This window comes from Echiichthys vipera, assembly GCF_963691815.1.
Source record: "Echiichthys vipera genome assembly, chromosome: 22".
Lineage (NCBI taxonomy): Eukaryota > Metazoa > Chordata > Actinopteri > Perciformes > Trachinidae > Echiichthys > Echiichthys vipera.
In genome coordinates this window covers 14558108-14584991 of record NC_139847.1, presented here as the reverse complement: position 1 = coordinate 14584991, position 26884 = coordinate 14558108, and the positions used below count along the sequence as shown (strand labels likewise).

Genomic DNA, 26884 nt, shown 5'->3' with positions numbered 1-26884 from the left:
AAAAAAAAAAGCACGGAATTTTAACCCAAATTAACGTGCTAGTGTTTCCCAACTTTTAGGCTTGGGACCCCTTTGAACAGACAAATCCCCATAGCCTTAGTGTGGACATGAGTTGCGAGCAGTTCAACCAGTGTTTCCTCCTCAAGTAGTTTTGATTGTAGGTTTTTTCAGATGCTTCAAAGGGTAAAAGTATTTCACAAGGAAATAGCAACAAATATAGTGTGCATTCCAAATTGGTGCTCAACCTGAAAAATGCAAATCAGTAAAAACACAAAAGAGCAATTAAGGGCAAGATAAAATAGTTTTGTGTGAAGAAAACACGTTTTATTTCGTTTTCTTTCTTCCTTTTAATTAACTTGTGTCACTTCACTTCTGAAGTACCACAATGCTGTATATTTGTTTCCTTTCAGGCAGTTTTTCTCCTGTTTCTGCACCCGACAGGAGTGTAAGAGCAAAGTGCACAAATTCACATGGGTCGTGCTCCATGGCAGCCACAGAAAAGGCACTGATGGATCCTGTGTAATAGCAGCCTCATACCAGTAAACACCTCAAACCCTGCACCAACAAACATCACCTGGTTGGCACTCCGACAGAAAACCCCTCCTCCCATTTGGTTGGATTTCAAACGTTGTTTTGATTCAGGCAAAAAAAAGAATAAAAAAACACAACTGAAAATAGACAAAACTTGACCTCGCCGTCATAAACTCAGCTTACTGTATGATTTTTGTTTTGGCTAGCTTACTCACAAACCCTCTTGATTGTTATTGTCAGTCGGTCAGCTGACCCCAGCTCCCACTGTTCTAGAATGCTCACTTATATTGATCAGTAGTTATATTCCTCTTTCTAGGATTCCGTCGTACATCCTAGAACTGCTCCAGAACAGGAAGTGAGAGAAGAGAGGACGTGTTTGTAGAGAGCTCGGGTATCGCCTCGGAGACAGCCATCAGTCGCTGGTTTCATTCGCTGTCACATCTCCTCTCCGCGGCCATTTTCACGTGGCCAAATAGAAACAAATGCTTGAAATCAGAGGGGCGGTGTGACCGGATTTAATGGAAGCAGCCGTAAGGATAAAAAAAAAAAAAACAGAGGAGGAGAAAGACAGAGGAAAGAAAAGATGTAGAGTTAGACACGATAGAATGGCAATAAGTCAGAGCAACAGTAACAAAATGAGAATATAATGTTACCGGAACCTACAACTGCATTACGTAGCAATTTCACTGAATTTCTAGATTTGCACTGTCTGCCCAATGGTCTGTGTTTGTTGTGTTGACGAAAAACCTTAGAGAAGATGATTAAGACATTGCAGAAGAAGAAGATGTATATTTTGGGGACCAACACAACAGTGGGGGGGGGGGGGTTTGAATGTAGAGAGGCTTACTACTGTATGTAACATTACAGAGGGGTGTAGAATGGAGGAAAAAAAAACTATGTGCTAAAAATGAAACTTCACTTTGAGAAAACACTCTGGACGTCTGTGCTGTTTTTTGTGTCACCTCTCTGTCTCCTCAATAATACTAATATACGAATATCTGATCATATTCATTTCCTTTTATTGATTCTTTGATCAACGTGCACAAGGTATTTCACTTCAAGTCTTCCTCCAGACACATTTTAAAGTATGTAAAATACTCTGCTATGATTTATATTGTTTCCCCACAAAAGAATTAAGAAAAAACACTTTCCTCCCTCTCTCCGCCGACTTTCTAAAAAGACAAAACCGGTGAGCTTGAGCATACCAAGGTCAGTCTCTTTTGCATTGACACTTCCGGTCTTAGATTGCACCGTGTTGGGGCCAGTTTCCAAGTGAATATGGTCCACTGTTTACTCATGGGCCAAGCAGTGCTACCGTGACCTGAGGTGGAATCAGGAGCCTCTGGGCGTGGAGACGGGTGCAGCCGCTCATTTGTCATTATCGCTGAGTAACCTGGAAAAACGAAAAATCTTTCGAAATAATACCATCAGAGAGACTGCGCGGACCAGGATACCACCGGCCTGCTGGAGTTGGTGAGTTTTTCGAACCAGTGAGAGTGATTCACCTGAACACATCTAAACATTAGCCTTAATTTACTTGTGCTTTGCTGCACGGCACCAACTGTATTCCAATATGGTTGTTATAAGTTACAACAGTTTGTCTGCGGTGTGGTGTGAATAGGTGATGTTTACGTCGAGACGGCATGTTATGGGCAGGCTTTAGAGAAATACTGCAGGACTATTGGTGCAGTAGTGGAAAGACACATGGGTAGCTCGCAGTGCAAAGATGACTATTGAGAAATTCTGGATCCGGCCCCGAGCCCCACCCACCAGTGCTGCCAGTAACAATACGGAATGTCCCGGCCACAAGTTTGGGGGATTGGTTCTTTAGGTGTGTGTGATGTATGAAACCCTGGCTGTCTGAATCCAGAAGGAAGAGACTTTGTCATTGTTTCACTGCAGTTTCAAGGCACAAATGCTCAGCCGTGGAGGTCACTGTTCATTTCACTCATGTCTTAAATGACTACAGACAAATTAAAGTTAAGGTTAAAACTTGATTTTCATTTGTCTTTATACCTTGACCACTTTATATTCTTCTATAGACAATGTTTGATGTGCCGGTTGTCACAGGTGTCGTTACAAACTCACTGAGAATGATCAGCTCTTTTCCCTCTTTTAGCATATTGCTTTGTTTTTTGGTCCACAAGCTGACAGCCCACTTTTTTCAGTGTACATGCTCTTATAAACCCACTGTCTCGTACGTGCCTAGCATCAAACCGCAGATAAAGTTATTACCTATCTATCTAGCTAGCTAGTGGAACAGGTAAATATCTAGATATTTCCCTAAATAGTTGGTGCAGACCAAAGCAAAGTTAAAAGGAGAGTAAATGTTGGACAGACATTCATCTGGCAACCGAACACAACTTCAAATGAATGCTAATGTTGCTTTGTGTCCGCTAAATATGGAAATAATGAACCGTTAACTAATACATTAGCCATACCAACTTTTAAGGTGATGATATATCACTGTTGTTGCTATAATCTGCTAATAAGTGTATTTTAATACATGGATGTTTTAGCTCCTTGTTTGAACCATTTTTATTTTTTTTTGCAGATGATTTTAAAACACAGGCTATACAGTTTTAATGCAGTTCTCCAACAGTTTTAGGCAACCATTGATTTCCATTATTTCCATTTGGTGTCAAAATCAATAAGCTCCACTCTCCAAACCTGCTTGAGTTGCGTAATTAATCACAATTAACATCAGATCTGGAAAAAAATACACCTGAGGTACCTAATGTGTCATGGCATAATGATCGGATGAAACAATGAATGGAAACCAATGGCTGCCTTAAATGGCAACATGGTTAAGTATGTTTTAGTTCATGGGCTAAAACACGCACAAATACTCTACTCTCATGGCATGGAACTTTCGGAACAAAAACGTACATGTGACAGCAGAGGAGACAATTACTCTGATGAGTTCACATCATCTGGTTTAATTACTTAACTTTGAAATTGACAAAGTCATAACCAATGCAGTTTTTGTCTAATTATATGATGTCAACTGTTTTAAATACCCAGGAAGAGTTATGTTCTTTGTATCCTCACCGATCCTTTGTCACAGTAAGTGTCAGCGTGAGTACAGACGATCCCCACATCACTGGGAGTGAACCAGAGTTGGATAAAGAACTGCACACACTCTCATAGAGAGATACAGGCTGAGGTTAAGAAAACATAGACAGCCATCAGTATTTTCCAGGGAGTCTCCATTATTTCTGGCTTGGGGTCTCTAATGGTATTTCATTGTAATTGCTATGATGTCAGAGTGTCCGTCCGCCCTAATGGCCTTCTAAAAACAACAACAAGGACAGATTGGTTCCATTCACCGGTTGTTGTCCGAGCAGAGAGACACTGGAGTCCAGCAGCTCAAATCTCTGCAAGATCTTCAGCTGAAAAGGTGAGAAGAGTTTTTTTTCCAATATCTATATGTGACATTTAACTCATTTTAAAGATACTTTGAACTGTTAGGGACAAATACTGTAGCTAATTATGTCAGCAGGCTATTTTACACCACAGTTAGTGTAGTTTCATAGCCTATGCGGAGTTCCTGTACTCCAAGTGAAGACAGTGTGGTTAGTGGTTTCATTGCCTGTAAAAGTATTCACATCATTCTATTCATGCAGAAAGTATTTTTATTATTTCAGTGTTAAATTTCTTAATACAAGTGAAGCATGCTGCAGTCTGGCAGGGTCGAGGTGATTCCAGTTTTAGTACAATTTGAGTGAGTTTGCCTGGAGAGTAAATAAGCAGATGTCTCCAGTGGCATTAAATAAATTACTACTAATTCTGGTCGAAGCAGCTTTTTGAAATGTGAAATGAACTACACTTCAGTTTTGTCCCTTAGCAGTTAAACATTTTGTTGTTTGTTTTTAGTTGGAAGTTTAGTTTAATTTGTTAATTACCCATTGAAATAAATCAATATATTTTTGCTGCAGTAGCCCTAACAAGCACAGGGAGGAGTTGTGAGTCATGCTGAGTGTCACAGTATACTGCTCTGAAAGTCTGCTGTCAGCTGGATCAGCGTCCCCTATAGATGTCAAATATCCACACTAAAACCTTCAGCATTTCCTTGTTTTTCTTATATTAGAAGCCAAACTGAAAGTTGTAGTCTGTAAACATATTCAAAAAATTCAATTATTATGTTAAGGTGAACTTTATCCCAGTGAGGTACACAACATCACTTCTAGAAAAATAATAGATACAAATACTTGAATAATAATCTTTTTTACTCTCTTTTGTTATTTTTTCTTTCTCTCTCCATCACTCCCAGAATGCATCTCCATCCCCTGTCCCTCTTTTTTTTACTCCTCCTGGTTGCCGGAGCAGCTGAGGTGTGCGTTGCCGTAACAACCGCACTCCACAGTTTCCGAGGCTGTGCCGTGAGAGAGTTCTCCTTTGTGGCGCAGAAGCCCGGCTGCAAGGGACTGCGCATAACCACAGAGGCCTGCTGGGGGCGTTGTCACACCTGGGAGGTAACACACACACACACACACACACACACACACACACACACACACACACACACACACACACACACACACACACACACACACACACACACACACACACACACACACACACACACACACGCACACACACACACACACACGCACACACACAGTAAAGTGACAAAACATCAGTCACATTTAACGTAGGAATCCCAGCCTTTTCCAATGCTTTTTTTTTAAAGCTTCCATAATGTCTGAATTGTGAAACATCAAATTAATGACCCAGGACTCAATCCAAACCAAACCATAAGATGGTCAGTGAACACTTCTTGGCTCTGACCCATACGTCATTGTCATAAGCAGGGCTTAAATCCCTCCAAGCATCATGGAGGGTTTCTGAACTCTTCCTGAACTTGTTCTAGTTTGCCGGGATTCAAATTTCACCTCTGGGTTAATTGAAAAACCAAGTCTGGGGAAACTTTGATTTAAAGGCTTCAGAGGAGAAAGAGCTCTGAATCAGCAACAATAGAGCTGACTCAGTCACATAGCAGAAGGTCAGTATTAGAGTTCAAAATCCTATGCTACCAGCACTAATATTCCAGGACTTTTAACAACATCTCGTGGTTCTCCTCAGCAGATTGAGATGGCTCATTTCACTATAAAATCTAAACTTATGATCCACTTTTACCAGTAAGTGGAATTTCCAACTGCATCCACATACATCCTTCCACAGAAGAGAGTGAGATGTGATTGAAAGTTTAGGGAGGAGCAAGGAAGTGGACCTTAAGTTAAAGGTCCCATATTATAAAAAGTTAGATTTACATGTAGTATTTGTTATTATAAAGCAGGTTGAGGTGCTTTATAAATACTGTGAAAGTCTCAATCCACAAAGCCACAGCCAGACAGAGTTCCTCTGTCTTTAAATGAGCCCTCAGGACTTCTGTACAGTATTGATGTCACAAATATACTATATATAGGTAGAACGTGCCGTTATAGTACCGTTACAGTCATTCCCCTGCTGCAAAGGCAGTGCAGAGACACAGAGAGTGTGATGAGGAAGACCCAGAAACACTGACCAATCAGGGGGGCTTAAAGAGACAGGCGCTATATATATATATATATATATATATATATATATATATATATATATATATATATATATATATATATATATATATATTGTATATACATAAAGATATATGCAGACAGAAAAATAGTTTGTCTTTTGAACAGTTAAACATGTAAACATCTTCGATCTAGATACAACCAAAAATATGTAAAAGTATATATATAAAAAAATATATCAAACTATCAAATCCAAGTCAACATGTCTTCAACACATTCACTGCCATTGTTCTTAGTTGTATATGCTGTATATGAAAACAATGTTTAGTCAAAGAGCGTACCTATCAATGGTGAACAAAGTAACCTGTGTTTCACCTGTGTGTGTGTGAACCCTGCAGAAACCTGTGCCAGACCCCCCGTACATCCACCGACACCACCGCGTCTGTACGTACAGCCTTACCCGCCACATGACAGCTCGTCTGCCGGGCTGCCAGCCCAACATCTCCCCTCTCTACCACTATCCCATGGCTCTGCACTGCCACTGTGCCACCTGCTCCACACAGGACACAGAGTGTGAGACCTTCTGATGGGCAGGACACTGCTTCAGGAAACAATGTTATCAAAAGTTTTACTGATGAATGAATAAAATGATAAAATCAAGACATTTGAGTCAGTGTGATGCTTGACATATAATAACCTCAAACTCTCTCTACTTTCTGTAAACTGTAGATTGTGTCTCATATGTGTCTGTATGTAAGGAAGGAGAAATAACAGAGAAAGTAACAAAGTAACATCTCAAAATAATCTGTTTTGTGTCTTAGAGTTATATTATATTTAAGAACAAATAGATAAAGGAAGGCCTACTTGTTGAATACAGTACATATTATATATATATATCTGTGTGTGTGTGTGTGTGTGTGTTATAATCTAAAATCCGAGAGGTAAGCACTACATACATTCTGTATTCCAACTTTTGTGCTTTAACTGTTTACCAAGGCTGAATTACCAACCAAGGTAAGGCTATACACAAGGCCCCAGGACTAGGGTGTATAGTTGAAACTAATTAGATAAAACACAATTTTGTTTGGGGATACTCACCAATAAATTATAATTTCAACTGCAATTAAAGTGACAAGGTAATTTAACTGATGGGCCCTGTATTAATCTTGAGGCTCAAAAAACCTAATCAATATCTTCTAATTAATATTATCTGTTATCATTTTAGTTTTGATTTTAATTATTTAAATTATTTAAGTACATATTGTAGTCACATGGCACGTATTTCTATAAAAATCTCTTCAATCTGTCTACATGAAGGTTCTGACACATTTATGTTGTACAGACAGTGATGGTGAGGTCAAAAGGGGCTCACAGTCATGTGGGGTCGAGCTCCCTTGTGGGGACTTTTGGCATTTTGTCTTCATCATATATCATGGGATGTAAGGCTTAATACTTGGGTCAGGATTAAGGTTTGGGTAAAGGTTTGGGCTTAGGCATGGAGTGTCATGTTTAATGCTTAGGGTTCATACCCAAGGAATGAATGCCATTCAATGTAATGTCCCCTTAAGTGATGTAAACCACTTTTTTTGTGTGTGTGTAATGTGCAGAGAAACATCAAATGTCCACATTAACGACTTAACAGTTGCAGAATAGACATTTATTGAAATACAATTTCATCACAAACTATACAGTGCATTCTTTCTCTTTCCATTTCATTGACATTTCCAACATTCTTTGGTTTCATCAATAGATATTATTTACAAAATATCTTTCAGTTCAAATCCATAAATATAAATAAATTTGTACATTCTTTGGTCTCTTGTCTGTGTTTAGTGGTTATTGCAAAGAATGAAACTACTTGTACGACACTTACGTTGATAAACATTATTTATGTACTTGCTTCCAAAGAAACAAGCCCTCCAACCCATATGACCACATAGGACGTTTGTTCATATCCTCTAATACAACCCACAGGAGCGTTTCCATTAGTGTCCCTACTGGTGGTAGCAGATCAACACATCCTCATAACTAAATGTAATGGTCCCAGTTTTAAATACGTGGTCAATGTTGTGAAATGGTTGCAGTTTGGTTAGGTTTAGGCAATAAAACCACAAAGATCTGGGCAAAGATTAAGGTTTAGGTTGAAATAAGTATGAAATAATCATGCAACATAGTGGGTTAGGGGTTAGTACGTAGTGAGTGACACAGTTACAGTATGTTATTTAACTTAGAAGATAAGTTATATAAGTAAATCAACATAAGTCTCACCTGACTTCCTCCCATGCTCCCGTCATTATTACTACAGCCACTAGAGATTAAATATGGGTCAAAAGAAGCCGTTTGTACAAACAACCTATGGGTTCATTTTTTGGGTGGATTCAAGTGTCTGCTAAACCCCGAAAGCATTTTTTAAAGGTTCAGTTTGTTTGACGTGTGAGTGACAGAATGGTTTATACAGCCTTTAACACAAATGTGCATCAATCAAGTTTTCAAGACAAAGCCTCCCTTACATCACATTTTACTCAAGCACACACACAAAAAACACACAAAAACACACTCATACAAATCTTTTTAGACATCAAGTGTGAACTTTCTATTTTTTAATCTCAAGGTATGGGTGTCTTATCCAGAGCAGGTGTTCTACGTGAATAAATTTAGCTTGAGTTTAGTCGAACATTTCTGAGTCACATGGTCTCGGTAGGTCTACAGAGACCTTCCATCTTTGAATCATATTCTGTCGCCTTCCTTTCATTCTTTGAGAACACAAATGAAGGAAACTCTGGTTTTGACAGTCACTTGTTTGACTCTTTTTCAGCTAAATAAGTTAAAGTGGATTTTCTTCAACATTCAAAACAAGTCGACATAGATGGAAAAAAGGATAGTTTCTGAGTAAAACTGACTAAATTTGGTCTTTCTCCTGGTGTTCATTTGGTATGCAGCATAGTCTTGCTGTGTCAGTAGCGGGACTTGCGGCACATGTCGCAGCGACAGGCCTTCGCCGTCAGGATCTCTATTTCGTCATGGTGACGACCTCGTGGGCAGTCCAGGCGAACTTTGACCTGAGGGAAGACAAGCCAGAGGCCATGAACAACTGGCAAAAACAATAAAACTAGAAGCTGTAGTTAACCCCTCCTTTCAGTTCCCCTCACCTTGGCATCCTTGCTGATGGTGCAGCATCGTGAAGCCGAGGTGATGTTGTGGGTGAAGTTGGAGGCTACCAGCACAGAGTATCTGGATGGGAAGGCGCTGGACTCGCAGTAGCCCACGCAGGCGTAGACCAGGTGGGTGCCTTTACATGTGCCACGACGGTCACTGCGAATGGTCACATTGAAGGCTGGACAGGAGAGAGAAGACGGAGGCATGAGCGAGGGTGGAGGCAATCAAGTACTGTATGGGTGTAAATCAGGGGCGCAGATGAGATTTTTGAACTGGGGGGGACCAAGCTGTCTGCAAATGATTTCAACTCAATACGTTATTTTTGTGTAATTCATGCTTTAACTAGCGCTCGAGTAGTTACTTTTCTTATAGGCTATGGGCCAATGGTTTGCACTAAAAAGACCCTCTAGAATTCACATTTGAAATCATGGATTACAACAACAAGTATTGTTAAACAAAGGCCTGCCTGATCAACATTAGCCTTGTATGATAAAACCTGTTATTTGTCTGGTATGCCACCCACAAAAAACGTCATGCCCTATGCAAAATATGTTTTATTTAGTGTAAACAACAACATATTTACATAACTAATATAGAGCAGCCAAACAAAGGTACTGTCTTCAGGACTTCCCTGCAGGGGGATAATGTTAACGTTTTAAATCTTATTATTTCACAACGTAAAACATTTTATGTAAAATAAGATTATACATAAAATGAAAGAAACATTCAATCTATTCACCTAGGGCCTAAAAAGACTTTTATTGTACATTGGGCCTACGTCAGGTAAGAGCAAATGCTGTTTATTAATGTCAGAGTAGCTACTCAACATTACAAAATGATTAGCTGCCACATCTGTGAGAGTCAACAGGCGTAGGATAGCCTACTTACATTGTTCATTTTTAGATTGTTTTTTGTTTCTTCATTGAATCCAAATCACCCTCTGTCATAGTAGACAATGGTCTGATCACCGCAACAACAGGCACAGGCGCAGCTACCAGTTCCTCTTTAGGACCATGGGGGGTGAGAGACGTGCCTTATGGTGTGTTCAATTTACAGTGAAAGTCGGAACTTGGAGCTCGGAACAACCCAAAGTTGAGTGCTACCAGCGCTTCAGGGCCTCACAAACGTACAACAAAACATGGAACTACTGTTTACGTGACTTAGAGCTTGGAGATTTCAACATTCCTGCACAACTGGAACGCACCAATATTCGTAGCACACAAACGTTGGGCTCACAATGCTCGCTACAAACTTGACACTGATAATCAAGACTATGTCTCTACTAGAAGGACTTTTGATGCTGCGGCTCAAGATCATATTCCACATAAACTTTCTGAAAATATATAAATGTGCACATATATGTGTGCTGTTTTCAGGGTAGACGGAGAATGCGTTTGTTACTCACGGTGTAGGTGGCACCCTGGGGTGAGGCCATCATAGCTCCAACCAATAGGAGAGAAGAGCAGCAGCAGTGACATCACTGGTAGGACCAGCAGACAGCAATGTGTGGTCGTGCAGATCGTCATCTGGATGGCAGCCTGGAGGATCCAAAGAGAACACCAATGTAAGAGAGCTTAAGAACTTCGGCGTCTTTTGGGGCTTTTATCAAATCTTTGCTTTTGGATCGTGAAATATTATAAAGGGTAACCTCTGCAGAAGAAGAACACACTTTTTTTTAGCTGAACATGCTCACAGCTCATAGACATATTTAACCCGTGATGGCGTCGTGAGTGGTCATTGCAGGTGATTTAGGGCCATGTACTATATATCTTAATGAATTCTGTTTTCTGAGCTGAAGAGACTGAAGAAGCCGCTGCCTGAGTTTCCACTGCTGAACTTTCCCCCTTTAATCCAAGCGTTGCCCAGAGCCTCCCCTTCTTTATCTACCAAGGTGAATTCCCATCCTGCACGTCTGCCTGTGTCACTCAGTTGAGTAAAAGCTAATGTGAATAAAAACAATACCATCTTTATCTTTTCAATCTGCCTCATTTAACAGCTACCTGCTGACACAAGTACCTACACGGCTCACACTGACTCATACAAACGCACACGTAGCAGCACACGACAGCACGCATGACAGCTGTAACATCCTGAGAAAAAACAATACATGACTAATAAGGCTTTCTTTAGAATAGAGAAAGGGGTAAGGATCCTGTGTACATTTGTGTTTTCCATGTTAACCTTTAATCGTATGTGCACACATGCATGCATGATCTTGAGTGAGTGTCCGTGAATGCACATGCTCATGCCCCTCCTCACACACACACACACTCCAACACGTGTATAAACAATAAAGTCATGTTTTCCTGGGAATTTGGTGATGCTGACCCTTGCCCTCTAAAATGGCAGCTCTTTCCAGCTCCGCTTCCCCCCTACTTGAGCGTTGGGAATTGCCTCCGCTGCGATGGTGGAACAGCCCTGGGGACGCCATTAACGCTGCTGGTACGAACAAATTAACGGGTCAGGACTGTGTGTGGATGTGCGAGGCCATTAACCCTGTGTCAGCTGGTGGGGCAGGGGAAATGCCCGGCTTTTTCCTCTTATGTGGGGTTTCCACGCCTGAAGGTTTGTCTTTGGGGAAAGTGGGTTGTAATACACTACACTCCAATTTGGGAAGTGATTGTGGGAGGGATGCTGTTCAAGACCATCAATACAGCCTAAAGAATATATACACTAAAAAGGGCTTGTAAAAATATTCCTTACACACATAAACCTCGTCAAAATCCAGCATTTAAAGATTATTAAAAATGAGTGCACAGATTGAACTTATACTACCCATCCTCATATCTACTCACCAAATGGCAACAGTTCTTTAAGCTACCTTCAGAACAAATGACTGCAAACTGAATACTGCTAAAAGGAAATGAGTTTGACAATAATATATACAGACATTTGGAAAGTGAGAGGTGAGAATATGTCAATGTAAATCGCCCCAATGATCCTCTATTCTCTTAAATGTAACTTACATTTGAACAAATCAGTTCAGACCAGGCGTTGAGCTCGAAATTGCAGTAGTATATCTATTGAATATAAAAACACTTAAATTGCTCTCATATAGATGTTGTTTGCCTCATCTGCATCATCTTAACACACAAGTGCAATCAACGTTTTTCCAATACCAAAAACCTGAAACCTCTAACAATTTACTCAATACTGAACAATGCCAATGCTATTTAATACAGTTTTTCACAATCCAAGTACCACGGACTCAAATGACTCAATGAGTCACTGCCTTACCATGTAGCAAGGAATAATTTATGTAGTCCATCATGTAAGTAAAAATAATGCTGGGTTTTGCAAAAAGGCTTATCGCAATAAAATGAAAAGTCACTAATGACCCCCCCATAACATATTTCAAGAACAAGTTAATGTTCCTAACATGGTGGATTAACACCTTTGCTAAAATACTATCAATATAAACATATGTGAAGAAGCTACAGAACAAGAATGTTATTAGATAAAATTATAATGTATTTCCCCCAATTTTACAACTGAATCTGACTTTAAGGTCAGAATTCTCTTCATATGCAAAAAAGAGTAAAGTGTGTAAGAAAGGGACAATGGCATAAGCAAAGCTTAAACATCACATGATTTAAAGGTCTATTCCACCAAACTGATTCACCAGGTGCAAAAAGAAGCTGAGTCTTACCTGAAGAAGGCGAGCAGAGAGTGCAACTTCTGGAGTGCAGGGCAGGTGTGTCAACTGACAGGTGTGTGTGAGTGTGTCTTTCTTCAGCCTCATGCAAGGATATAAGTAACACAGGTAAGAGCGAAGGCACTTATAGCTCTGGACACACCCACAATTACAGAGCTGAGACTGTGTGAACCCCCCCCCCCCCTTTCCACTGATGCCTCTTTCTTCTCCACTCTTTCTACCTGCACAAAAAAACCCTGAAATTATCTTAAAATAATATTAAAATTGCCACAAACTTCTTTCTTTAACGTCTTTCTCCTGGAGTGTGTTCGCGTCCCTCTCCGTCCATCCACCCTCCCCCTCCTGGCTCTCTGTTTTCAACCTTTCGGGGGACCGCCGCTGTGACACAGAGGAAAACTAGATAGGTTTTCCATCAACGCACCACCACAATAGTAAGAACACACACAGCTTTACCACACACGCACGCATAGAGACGCACACACAGGCTAAAAGCACATTTGTATGTATGCATGTATGCACCCCCCCCCCCCCCCCCCACAAAAAATAAGGAGTCACACAAAAAATAATATTGTAGGCCTCAGCTGCCAGTTGATACAGTGAACTAATAAATAAACTGAATGGGAGACCTCACACACACACACACACACACAAAGTCTGTCTGGGTTTTCCATTTGTGGCTGCAGGAGGAAGGGCAGGGTCGGGTCAGAAGATATTGTGGGTTTGGGTCATGTGTGTGTGTGTGTGTGTGTGTGTGTGTGTGTGTGTGTGTGTGTGTGTGTGTGTGTGTGTGTGCGTGTGTGTGTGTATGTGTGCGTGTGTGTGTGTGCGCGTGTGTGTGTGTGTGTGTGTGTGTGTGTGTGTGTGGCACACGATGGGTATACTGTGGGGAAACGCCTGGCTCTGCTTCTCATCTTTCTTGTCTTGAAGAGAGGAAACCAGCTTAGCAACCAGCCCGTCCAAACTCCAGCGGGTAAAGACATTCTTTTAATAGACTCTTGGATTATTTATTGGACATTTGCAGCAGTTTCTGGACACTTTGGTGAAATGTCACAAGGGTCACCAACTGCCAGATCAGACCACAGATGAGTTTCAAAATGTTGCCAAAGACCCCTAATGGTTTCCATTGTTCTGTTGCGGTGTGTATCCACATGAAGTTTCAGGCTGAAGGAACAAATACTCTTACTGGAATAGCGAGGCTTAGAATCTCCTGAGGTTACTTAATATTTTTGGTTTTTCAATGAGTTTTTTCATGTCTCCCGAGAGAATCTGGGCTGGGTTGGGGATGGTTGCCGTTGTGGGTCTATGAAGCCCACTGACACACTATTGCCCACCGATACTGAACCATAAAAAGAAACAATTTGACTTTAAAAACTATCTTTGTCTCTGACAGAGATTGATAAACTGTCAGGAGAGTTGATTCAAGAAGTCACTTCATGAAATAACAGTAGTGGGAGGTGAACCGGCACCTTCTGAGATCCACATATAGACCTGTTTTTTTCTTGGCAAATGTTGAACATTGAAAGTGTTTAAGATCTTAGAACATTATGATAGAAGTTTATGATGCCCCATTACCACTGGACTATGTGTCTCTTGTTACAAAAGAAATGATTAAAAATGTCAAAAATCTCTCCAAAATGCCGCATTAGGACACCCAGACCTTGAGGAAGACCATACAAAAATCAACACTCTGATTTGGTGTCAAAGACTTTTGACATTTGGAGATTTATGCAAGAATTGCATATTTTGGCAATTGAGTGGTGAGTACCTCTTTTCTTGAAACGTTTCATAAAAACCCTTATTGGCGATTTACCTAGGCGAGCCATCCACCCTCCGAATGCCCCAGGTCTCTAGTTTGTGGTCGTAACATTTCATGAGGCTGTGATTATCCTAGAGGTCACAACAGCTCATTTTTATACAGTTCACGTTTCAAAAAATGCTTTCATTAAAATGAAATGGCTCCTATGGAGACTAACATCATCACACAGGAATACATCAGTTGGACTCATTTAACCCACAGGAGTCTCAGCTTTCCAGTCAGACCCAATTTATGCAATTCAAGACTGTTTAGGGACCCGTGTGTGCAAAAATATTAAAAATATTCATTTTAGAATATGCAAAAATAACATATTGGTGCTGCATAAGAAAGAAAACGCATGTTTTTGTCCCAAGCTGTCTGGATTACAGACTACAGCCTTTTAAAGTCAGGAATCTCAGCTGAGATTGCTGGTGCTCCCGTGGGTCTCAGAGGATTAACTTACTATACTTTGGTTGGATCCCAGATGCAATAATCATCATTGTTTCATGGTATATTTTCAGCAACAGCAGCAGCTCTACATCAGCAGGTCGTCACAGGACAGCGGAGGCCATTCTTTCAGAAATACAAACTGCAGATGCTCGTTATGACCTTTGTTCGACTAAAATGACATAAGCTGAACCCTGCAAACAACTCCCGGAGGAACAGCACTGTCACGAGTAGTTCATCCAGAAAAAAACAATAGGACCTGACTGAGGCCTTTAAGCTGATTTCTCAAGTGCAAAAAATGTAAAGTCCTAAAACCTCATTTAAAAAAAAGAATATTTCTGTTTCCAAAGGTAAAAAACTTGTTGAAGAAATGAATGAGAGTAATGAGAATAAGATGTGTCAGCGCACTGAATCCAAGGAAAAATAAGAAATCACAAAACAAAGACTTAATTAAAACAACAAAACATACCATTCATTTCTCCTAACACGTCAATTCTCCTAAACACACTGGGTGACATGTTCCTCATTACAACAAACACAGACCAGTTTATTTTGAGTCAGTCCTACCTACACCCTGCTGCTGTACTGTAAATACTCACTAAAGAGAGGACTAAAACATGGGTGACACGATGGTTAGCAATGTCGCCTCACAGCAAGAGGGTTCCTGGTTCTAATCCCAGCTGGGGCCCTCCTATGTGGAGTTTGCATGTTCTCCTCGTGTCTGCGGGGGTTTTCTCCGGGTTCTCCGGTTTCCTCCCACAGTCCAAAGACATGCACGTGTTAGGTTAATTGATGACTCTAAATTGCCCGTAGGTGGGAATGGTTGTTTGTCTCTATGTGCCCTGTCATGTGGCACACTGTCCAGGGTGTACCCTGCCTCACGCCCGATGTCAGCTGGGATCGGCTCCAGCCCAACCGTGGCCCGATAGGGACAAGCGGTTGAAGATGGATGGATGGATCTAGAGGACTAAAACTGAATGTGTATTAATCCACCGTTGAAAATAGTTCCCAACAAATCTACTATTTTTTTTAATTGGTGTTTGAGTAACATTTGCTAAAATCTACAGTGAGCAGCTGTTTCAGGATACATAACTTATTTTCACAAATGGAATCATATATTTCGGACACTTCAAACGAAAGCGCTGTTTTTGACCTTTTAATGGAATTTATTGACACGTTATCGCAATCCCATTTAAAAACGCAGAACTTTTGCTACAGTAGACCTTTGGAGTCAGTCAGAGTGTGGGTCCTCCTTTCCCTTTGCCATGGCGAAGGATAGTGCTTTGCAACAACTCCCAATCTATGCTTAGGTGCCGTTACATCCTTAGGCTCATATGTTACTCTCAGTAGTTCAGTTTCACCTCACCGTCGGTCCAAGCAAAAACATTTCTGGTCTGATTTTCTTGTATTTTCAACTTCAGAGTAGTGTCTCCTTTCTGTTTACACAGGCACACGCGTACCTAGTAAACAGGAATGGTCACATGGTAAGTGTTTTCAGGCGTTTTGATATGGACGGAGGTTATTCCGGACACGTAGCTAAAATGCTCGTGTGGACGGAGATCGTTTTGGTTTTGAAACGCCTGTTAAGAATGAAAACGTAATGGTAGGGTGAAAAAAATAAAAGAATGCCATCCTTATCCTTTAAAGTATCTTTCTGCACCACAATAAAAACATAGCTGGAGAGAAATTAATACAAATTTGTTCACCTCTCATTTGTTAATTGAATGACTATTTCAGGACAGATGCTCTGGCTCCCAGTGCTGCACACTGACTCCCATTCTCACTTTCACACACTCACGCATACACACCTTCTAAGGAAAACACAATTATCATCTTATGGCCCCTCTACCCCAAACATTCCCAATCTAGTTATGTCAATGGAAAACGGAATGTGTGACATCATCAGCTAAACCCCCCACCTACACACACACAAACACACAAAACTATTAGTGTGTTGACTGGAAGTGTGTGTTTCTTCTGATTCCATGCCAACCAGAGAGAGAGAGAGAGAGAGAGAGAGAGAGGTAGAGGTAGAGAGACTATGAATCTGTGCGGCCTACAGCACCTCATCAGAAGAGAATTAGACGTGAATGAACTTCGTAAACTGGAGACTCTGTTGTAGTTGAAATGCACTCACACACATTTCTCCAGTGTGACTCAGCGGGGTGACTGATGTTTGTATCGCTCAGTGGCCCCGTCGCGCTCGGCTGCCGTGGAAACCGTGGCGTCTTGAATAGCTATAATATCATTAATGTGTCCGCTTCCACTTCTGCCCTGTTATTTTAATCTCAGTGTGTACGTGTGCGTACATCTGTGTGTGTGTGTGTGTGAATGAAAGTATATGATGTATGTGTGGGTCGGTACAGCCGTATATGATGTGTGTGTGTGTGTCTGTTATTTTATGTGTGTGTATCATTATGTCTGACAGGATATTGTGTGTGGTCAAAGTGTGTAAGTAGATGTGAGTGTAAGATTGTGTGTGTGTTATTTTGGGCTCTATGACAATATAAGGAGAGGATTAGGCAAAGTTTTCCTGTTTCTAAGACGATGTATTAGTCCAGTTGACCCATTTACCCCCATATATAAACATGTGCATGCATGCATAGACACAAGCCTGCAGGCAGCCACACACACACACAAACACACACACACACACACACTTTAATAAAGTTAATCAATTACCAGATATTTTAAATGTTTTTTGTTGTTGTTACATATTTGCGATAGATGCCAAACATCAGCTCTAAATATACAAAAGTTTGTGTTTTCATCTAAAGTCTCTCTCACACACACACACACACACACACACACACACACACACACACACACACACACACACACACACAGATAGAGAGAACATTTAGCTGATTTAGATTGACAGGAGGAAAGTGGAGTTTCCACAAGGTGATACTCACTGAAGCTCAAGGTGTGCCCTTCTGAGGACACACACACACACACACACACACACACACACACACACACACACACACACACACACACACACACACACACACACACACACACACACACACACACACACACACACACACACACACACACACACACACACACACACAGTGAGAGTAGAGATGTAAGCAGTTCGATGTGCTGGTTCCTGCTTCTTGACATTTTACATTACAAAAACAAAAACTGCGTTAAAACACAAGAAATGTGGTTAAAGAAAAGGGTCTCTCAACTGGGAACCATATATAGGAAAAAAAATCAAATGCAGATGGTGTCACAGAGGAAAAGGAAAGTTAAATGTAGCAGAATTTAAGATGGGAAACAGAAATAAAAGAGACACTGCTGTTTTATTGGATTTGTCAGGTGGCGCTCATGAATGTAAATCCAGAAGAAACAGTAGTCACATCCAATGATCATTGTAAAAAAGAGGACTGTGCAAAAAAAGAAGGACACGAGCGGATCCAGTTATTGCAGGTGACGCTATGAAAACAATAATGTGAGGCAAGGTGATAGCAAGGTCTCCATCTATAATGGGACAATATAAAACGACATAAAAGCACAAAAACAACCAATGGAAACAAGGACGTAACAATATTTATTTGCTAATGGTATCAATAAGGAGCAACAGCAAAAAGCTGACCCTCCATTGATAATTGAACAACAGCAAAAATGAGAACAAACAAGTCTACGAAATATAATTCCTGAAAAAGACAAAAAAACAAATCACAACACCCTTTGGTTCCCACTGCAGGACTTTTAACTAAACAAACCCCAGTGAGTTTCCACGACTGGAACCAGTGAGACCTCCTGTCTCTCTACCCCCGCCCTCAGTGCTCTCTGAAGAACAAGGAGAAGGGGAAGACATGGCTGCAAAGGAAGAGAGAGAGAGAGAGTGAACAAACGTATCCGATAAGGCTGCTACTGCATACCATTATTACCATACGACTACATTTGTACGATTGTTTGCTGTGCTCTGTCAACGCAAACATACTTCTGTGAATCTTTTATGTGCCTAAGGACATCTGGCATCTCAGCTTGTCTCAACAGACAGAAGAATATTGTAATTTCTGTGCTTATGATAGCTGGATTTCCCCAGTCCATTTGAATCTTTGTCAACTTTATTCTTCAGATGTACTAGCACATGTAGCTCTTGTTTCTCCTGTCAATCAAATCTACAAATAAGACAATGACTTCACCATCATCTCCAAAGGTATGACTTTTACCCTCACTGTGTGCCGATTTACCAATCTGCTGTTGGATTCACCCTTCATCTTTATCTTGTAGCATACTTATTTCTGTCCGTGTGGCTGCTCTGAACTGGGCTGCTCAGGTTTAAGGTGCTGTCATACCAACCTGACCAGTCGACTCAAAATCCCTGGCCTCACAGGTGTCCCGGAGACAGAGTCGGCATTTTCTTCCTCCTCCTCCTCCTCCTCCTCCTCCTCCTCTCCCACATGCTGTATTGTCCCAGCATGCACTTCACCTGGAGTTCCACTTTCACTGACTGTGTTGACACCTGATTCTTTCTGTGGGACAGGATTAAAAGGAAATGTAAATAACAGTAAAAATAAAACTGAATATACATTTTTTTTTTACAGTAGTTTAGTTGAATTGACCCATCCCACCAAATAATGATTGTCCAATCAAAGTAACTGTCACTGCTGCAGCTTTAGCAACAGTTTGTCTTTTACAGGAGCAAAAGTGTAAAGAAAACAATGTTTATCTGCTGCAATGTAGCCTGCTAATGTTAGCATGGTTAACTAGCAAATGCAAAGGACTTTGTATATGATTAGCCATTACTATGTGAGGTTACAGGGTACATTAGAAGAAGCAAAGTTTAGTTGTAGCAACACTTTTTCTTTTTAAAATATGGTACTTAAATATTAAGGCTACGTAGCTGTACCCTACAATAGAAGAGTCATGGAAATGGATGGTGCCTCTTTTCTGGAACAAGAAGGCTTTAGCATGAGTCTTTTCTGCATCATCGTTGCCATTTCAGACAGTCAAACTGACACTTGCTGACTCTGAGTCTACTTTCATTTACTTCTGTCCAGTAGAGGACCCATTGTAAGCATGAATTTTGAGTAGTGAATCCGCCACTTATTATATATATACATACAGTAAACTGCATACATGCCTCACTAGAACAGAAAGTTTTTTTCTAATCCTGACCAAGTCGTGTTGATAATGGTACTTTTGGTGCCTTAACCAAACCGACACCAAAAGCAACCATCGCGGTCCACTTCCAGTCCGTCATCGTCAACTTCAGTTAACCTTTTCGTGAATTATCATACCAATTTTTGTGTAGAAGTTTTTGTATGATATCCTACAAAGATTTGATGCGAATACATAACATAACAGCCAATTTTTGATGACGTCTCCCTGCACTACGGCTCTGGTCTGCACTATGCTCTGCAACGGTGAATTTCTTATGATCTGAAGGCAGCATTAGTGTAGAAACAATTACTATGAGTGGTGGGGCTAAGCTAACAGCCAGTTAGATTCTTCCATTTATCTCAGTGTGAATGAGCTTGAATTTGAATGGAATTCATTCATAAAAATTTTCAATATTTTTCATCCGTTTGTGCCGTCAGAACGTAATGATCACATCCATTGTTCAAACAAAATCCTTCCTAAAGCTTGTAGACTTGTATTGGCACCTCTTTCCCCGAAAACAAATTACTGAGTGGGCTGACAGTTAGTTTAAATCATTTTTTCCACTTGAAACAAATGTGAGGGGAAAAAGAGTGGACAAGTGCAAAAAAACAGGATCTAATGAGATGAAAGGCCGTGAACGAGAAGGGAGCGGGACTCAGAGTAATTCTGGGACTTTGTTGCTAATCAATCTGAAGCACATAAGCAGAAACACACTCTCACATACACACAATTACACAGGGACACGTACACTCTGTGTCTGATGTCATGCTATTATTAACCTTAATCACACTTGTTATCCTACCTGTCTGCGCTAATGTTAGCCTGGGGCTACAATACAGACAGAGATGCTACAAGTGTGTGTTTATATATGTGGTAGAGAGGAAACGAAAGGGTATGATGAGACAGATTGTTGGAATCATTTAATTTTTAAACAACTGTGGGGTGAAATTAAACTGTGAAAGACTGAAGTGGTTGAAGAATCACCTTGTCAGCATGTCCTTGATGTTCCTTGACCTCTCCCTCTGTATGTGGATGATCCAGAGAGAGCCTGCTGAAAGTTACACACAACCAAGTTTTTACATTAACAGTGCTGCCACATACAGCTAGACACCCTTTTAAAACACACAAGGAACTTCCTTTTTTACTTTAAAATAACCTAGAGGTCATGCAGTCCTATTCATTTTCCATCTTTCTGCCATTAAGTTTTGTGTCTAAATTCATCTGGCGTTTAATTTACAACATCATTTACACAGTTTGTGTATCAGAACAATAGTATAACATTTTATAAAGGAATAGTGTCTGTTGATTGCCACAAAAAGACAATCAATGCTTGGCTGTTAATGTCGCTATTTTTTAATTTAAATTGGTTGGTGTCATGCTTTATGGTGCATGGCCTCCAAAGGCTTTAATCACTTAAATCAAAACCCAATCATTTTCTGTTCGGTTCTTGGTGTTGACAAATGTGATTGTGCATTGATTCATTGACAAACTCATTCTGTTCTCTTCCCATTCTTCCAGCAGGTTTAACACAAAAACAAACCAAACACACACACATCGATGAATGCCATCCGCGGTGAAGCAATACTGTGGGAAACCCCTGAGAATAGAAACGTGTGCTAGACTTGTGTAGCACCTTTGTAAGGATATCTAAGCGTAATGGTCAATGTGGTGGATATAATTCAATGAGAATTGCTTAATGAAACTTGATTTCCTGTGAACTGGTAATGGACGCTTGAGGCCCTGTTGGTTGCAGGATGTTTAGACAGTTTGTGCATCTGAGTGTGTTCCTCAAAGTACTGTTTATATAAGGTGATCACAAACTACACGGGGGTTGCTCTGAGTGCATTTTAAATCATAATTTTCGCCCCACTGATCTGACTGTCAGCGTGATTGAGGTGGCGCCCGTTAGCCTCTAGTGTGTTTCATAACGGCAGGAATCACTGGAGCGTGTGTGTGTGTGTGTGTGTGTGTGTGTGTGTGTGTGTGTGTGTGTGTGTGTGTGTGTGAGAAACAGGGCAGTTGTCAAAATAGATGTCTCCTTGATTTTACATCTTCAGTGGCACATTATCCACACCACCACCCTCACAACAATACATACTGCTGACACTGAAAAGGACAAAAGAAAATAAGCAATGACAAACGAATTTATGTTTATTAGAAGCATAATTACAAAGTTCATATGTGGCCGTTTTTGGGACCACAGGGTAGGTTTTGATCAATATAAACATTTATTTGCAAAGATTTTTTAAACATTTAGTCGTGGTTCCTTTCTACGGTTAAGTGCACCACACAGAGTAAATGTTGAGGTTACAGTAAAGCTACAGTATAACGAAAGCACTCACCCAACCACAGAAACTTTGCTTTCAGCCTCCATATCCTTGGATAAGGCTTTTAGTATGGCCTCCTCTAGTGGTGAATCTCTTTTACGGCGCTTTGACTGGGGCTCAGAAACAGAGGGGAACTGCTGTACAATGTCTGTCTCCTAGAAGACATGCAATAGTGTACTGTACATGAGACTGTAAATGACATGGGGTGGACACTATATCATTTATTCTAAATCAATCCGGAGCTTTACAGTAATGTCTGGCACTGGGGTGTTATTGTATTGCACAGTGTTATATTGTAAGATGTACATATTTATCTCTATTCTCATATATACTGTGCACACATGTGTCAAAATATTGGGTACACTATACTGTATCTCTCTGTCCTCTCTAGCCTGTTTGTATTCTCACTGTGTTTTGTGTGAGTAACAGAACAACAACTCACTGGGCTCAACTTCTCCTCTGCTCGCTTTGTTTCCTCTGAAAGATAAATACATGAGACATCAGCACGCCAGAACAGTATGTTTTGTGTGTCTGTTACAATGTTTACCGTACTGAGATCCACAGTGTCTGTTCTCTAATTGACACACAGCCAGTGCTAACAGAACTAATAATGCTCTTTCACCTAATGCGTGTATGTGTATCGAGGGAGGAGGCCTATTCATAATTAAAACCATCATTACACAATGAATTTCTGATTTCAAGGAGTTTGGTTGGTTACAAATGTACACATTTCATACCAAATTACCTTAGCTTGTGTAGTGACTTTAAACCTTAATATAATTTAAACATGTAAGTTATATAAAAAAAACAATCCCCTGCATAGTTGTCATGAATAGAAATTATCTTTTTGTACCAGAAACATGTTCATGTCTGCTGTAGAGTTGGGCATATTAACATGGAGGTCTATGGGGACTCTTTTGGAGCCAGCTGCTTGATAAACTGCAGTTCAACCCCAGACACATACAGCGACATATGAAGGACGACCATAATTTTAAGCATCTTGCTGATATATCACTGTTCACTTCATTAAGTATCAGGACAGTCACTTTATTTATTGTTAGTTTTAAAGAAGGATTATAAGGCCTACCTCTTGTGGTGTATCAAATTTAACATGTTCTCAACAGTAAAATATTATAAATAACTTCTAATCTGTGAAATAATGTTCCCTGTTGCTTAGTTTTGGCATTTCTTTTCTGACACACAATCTACGTTTAGAGCGGGTCAGAACCCGGAAGCAAGATGGCGGTGGCGGATGCCCATCTCACCAGCATTATATGCGTATACATATATATCTATGGGTAGAAAGTGTTGCGACAGTGTCATTCCTCGACTGCAATGATGGTAGAGATAGAGACGCAAAGAGTGCAGATGTGGAAGACCCAGAACCACTGACCAATCAGAGCAGACTGGTCTTTTTCAGGAGGGTCTCTTAAAGAGACAGGCGCTAAAACAGTACAATACAGGTATATTCAGGCAGACTATGAGAAAAATGATGTGTTTTGTTTAACTGTCCACTCGTACCGTGCCCCATTCTTTTTAGTTTTGTCGGTTTCTGAACATTTCATCTGACCAAATCCGCAGCAAACACTCTACCTCTGCATCAAACCACCGCAAACCATTCAGTGCATCTTTTTAAATGTCCGCCGCAGGGAGCAGACACATTTGAATAGACATCAGGACCGCCATCAATGCTTTTGCTTGTACACATGCGCACGCTCATGCCCGTACTTGTGCATCCATGCTTTACTAAAGCCCACTTCTCTCAACTGGGCCACAGCTGGCAGGCGTGCCGTGCCTGGGCGCGGTACAGTTGTACTCACACTGGTCAAATGAACTAGACTTTAGCCGTGAAGCGTGCTTGGACACGGTACTGATGGACAGTGTGAGTGTGCCCTTAAGCATGTAAACATGTTCTAGTAGTATCTTCGTTAAAAGTTGTTGCATCAAAAAAAATTGTCTCAATGGCTTATTTGATGACTGTATTTGCCGAAAAAGACCCTGGGATGATTTTACGCTGGAACTGTTGAACCATACAGTATCTCTTTCTTGATAAAGCACAATCAGTGCTAGTTCACAGTGAACTAATGTGAATGTCTCAGTTCTGATAACATGCAATGCCTTGCTAGTACGGGATGTATTTTGTGAATACTTCTGAAGAAGCTGTGAGTTTTTGCTCTTGTGTATTTATCTCACCTTTCTGCATGTTTTTCTCCAGGTAGAGGATAAGACTGAACGGGTAGGCTCTCAGCTTACTCTCACCCCGTTTGCAAATCACCTTAGACGCTCCCTCCCACTGCTTCTTATCTGGTAGTTACAGTTAACAAAATACAGTGGACTTCTAGTGAATAAGCATCAATTCAATTCAATTCAATTCAATTCAATTTTATTTATAGTGCCAAATCATAACAAAAGTTATCTCAGGACACTTTACAGAGTAGGTAATACTACACTCTATGCATCACAAGGAGAGGATCAGTAGCTGTATTCTCTCATCTGTATTTTGCAGTATAGTGATTCAAAGAGAATATACACAGCTGCTACAGTACCATCAGCATACACCGTAGTGACCTCGACACTGAATTTTACTTGTTACATATACCCTGTTGCTGCTACCAAAATATCACATGATATAAAAGTAGTGTTGATGAAAAGGTGATAGGTAGAATGCCGACACATCAGTACATTGATGGATGAATATGCGGATGTGAAGGATACAAGGGAAGACATTGAAGTGGGCACTAGAAAAGGGTTGGAGACTGTCCAGGTTGCCGAGAACAGTTCTGATGATTTCCTGAAAACAGAGAAGAAGAGAAAGTAAGAGAGGGCGGTAAAGAGAGAAAAGGCAACGGTGAGGATTTAGAATTAATCAGTTTACTGTGAATTTGATAAACAATAGTGTGAATGACAGTGAGTAAATGTAAAGAGCCGAGTAAGCACACTATCCTTAATTACCTCAAGCTCCTGATTGAAGCAGTTTCCTCCCTTAGCCTCCTCTCCTCTGCTGATATATACATTATTATACACATTATTATATGCTATTATAACACATTCGTATCTTAGAAGATGTTGTTATATTGTATTGGCTGTTTTTTAAAACTTCTTTCAAATGCCTTGTATACATCAGGGAATGCCTTTTGCTGATACAGTACATTTATTAAAAGGCTTTGACTGTTGAGCACAAATGTAAAAAGGTAGGATGATATATCACTGTAGTGCTGCTGAGTCTTAAGTGCCAGAATAATTAGGTTTAAATAGTTGAATAGATTCTTCTTTGGTTTTAAGGCATTCCAGTTATCTACAACGTTATTCATGAATAAAAGCAGACGGACCCTGTGGGGCTTAACATGCTTTTTTTTGCAGATGAAACAAAATGTCAAGACAGACTTAGGTAACACATGTCAGAAGGTGGAACAGTAGCCATTATAGGCGGTAGTGTTAAGAAAATGGAGTTAAAATGGAGAAGAAAAAACAAATCAATGTTTCCTCTCTGTCCTGATGCTTTTATGATTAAAGAACATTTCTGTCAGAATTGAATCTAGAGGAGAGAAAAAGGGACAGGGAAGTATAGAAGTAGCCAAGAGTGGATGCGATCAATAGTCTTTCTCTCACTGATATATGTTTGGCTTATGGATTTTGAGCTTTTATTTTTATTTTGCTGTTTTGCTCTGCTTTCAAGAAAAACAAAAAGAATCACTCCAGTCTGTAGTTGCTCTAATCCAAAGTTGACTCAGTTTGGTCTCAAAATACTTTCCCTTTTCCCTCAAGCTGTTTTAGGTCTTGGAGGATTTGTACTTGGAGTTGTCTCGGTTATAATCTCATTTCCTGTGATGCATTGAGTTTGCGATTCGTGCAGCTAGAGCTGTAATGTCAAATGTAATGACTGGCCCACTACTTTCACTAAATCCTTGGTTTTAGGATGGTATATTTATTCAGTCACTGTCTTCTCTTTCTCTTTGCTCCCCTTTAAGCCTACAGTTTAACAGCGAGACTGTGCTGTCTTGTACTGCTCTCATATATAATACTTCTTGATCTCACCAACAGAGAGAACAAAGGAGGAAGGAAAAATGGAAATTCAGTATAAAGACAAGGCTATGAAGATGTTATACACAACGTGTGTCTTGCCTGAAGCTGCTTCCTGCTCTGATCTTGAACTTGAAGATACAACTACCAGCTTTGAAGGTCCTTGTTTCAGGGAAAGGGAAGGAGAAGGCATGCAGCGGCATGGCTCACCTTGTATGGTTTGAGCAACAAAGTCAGAAAAATAAACACATTCATTTAATGATTGATGCACTGTTGGTTTAGAGGGCTACCAACATGACATCATCACTAAAACCTT

The 26884-nt window shown here is 40.4% G+C and overlaps 3 protein-coding genes across 3 annotated transcripts; 1 reads left to right on the top strand and 2 right to left on the bottom strand.

Annotated features, from left to right (window-relative positions):
* Nucleotides 1–3766: 3766 nt before the first annotated feature.
* LOC310964414 (glycoprotein hormone beta-5-like) lies at nucleotides 3767–6634 on the top strand (the record flags this gene model as incomplete). Its single annotated transcript, XM_083937535.1, is given in 5 exon segments — nucleotides 3767–3857; nucleotides 3860–3882; nucleotides 3885–3931; nucleotides 4805–5006; nucleotides 6446–6634. Coding segments are annotated over 5 exon segments (552 nt in total).
* A 2367-nt stretch (nucleotides 6635–9001) lies between these two features.
* On the bottom strand, nucleotides 9002–10729 carry gpha2 (glycoprotein hormone subunit alpha 2; the record flags this gene model as incomplete). Its single annotated transcript, XM_083937221.1, has 3 exons — nucleotides 9002–9106; nucleotides 9197–9381; nucleotides 10609–10729. 3 exons carry the CDS (start codon nucleotides 10727–10729, stop codon nucleotides 9002–9004), a joined length of 411 nt encoding a protein of 136 aa, XP_083793347.1.
* An 8716-nt stretch (nucleotides 10730–19445) lies between these two features.
* majin (membrane anchored junction protein) lies at nucleotides 19446–26771 on the bottom strand (the record flags this gene model as incomplete). The annotated part of the gene is made up of 7 exons (XM_083936928.1): nucleotides 19446–19590; nucleotides 22564–22703; nucleotides 22991–23025; nucleotides 24742–24852; nucleotides 25264–25339; nucleotides 25501–25546; nucleotides 26671–26771. The coding sequence occupies 7 exons, from the start codon at nucleotides 26769–26771 to the stop codon at nucleotides 19446–19448; spliced, it is 654 nt and encodes a 217-aa protein (XP_083793054.1).
* Nucleotides 26772–26884: the final 113 nt, after the last annotated feature.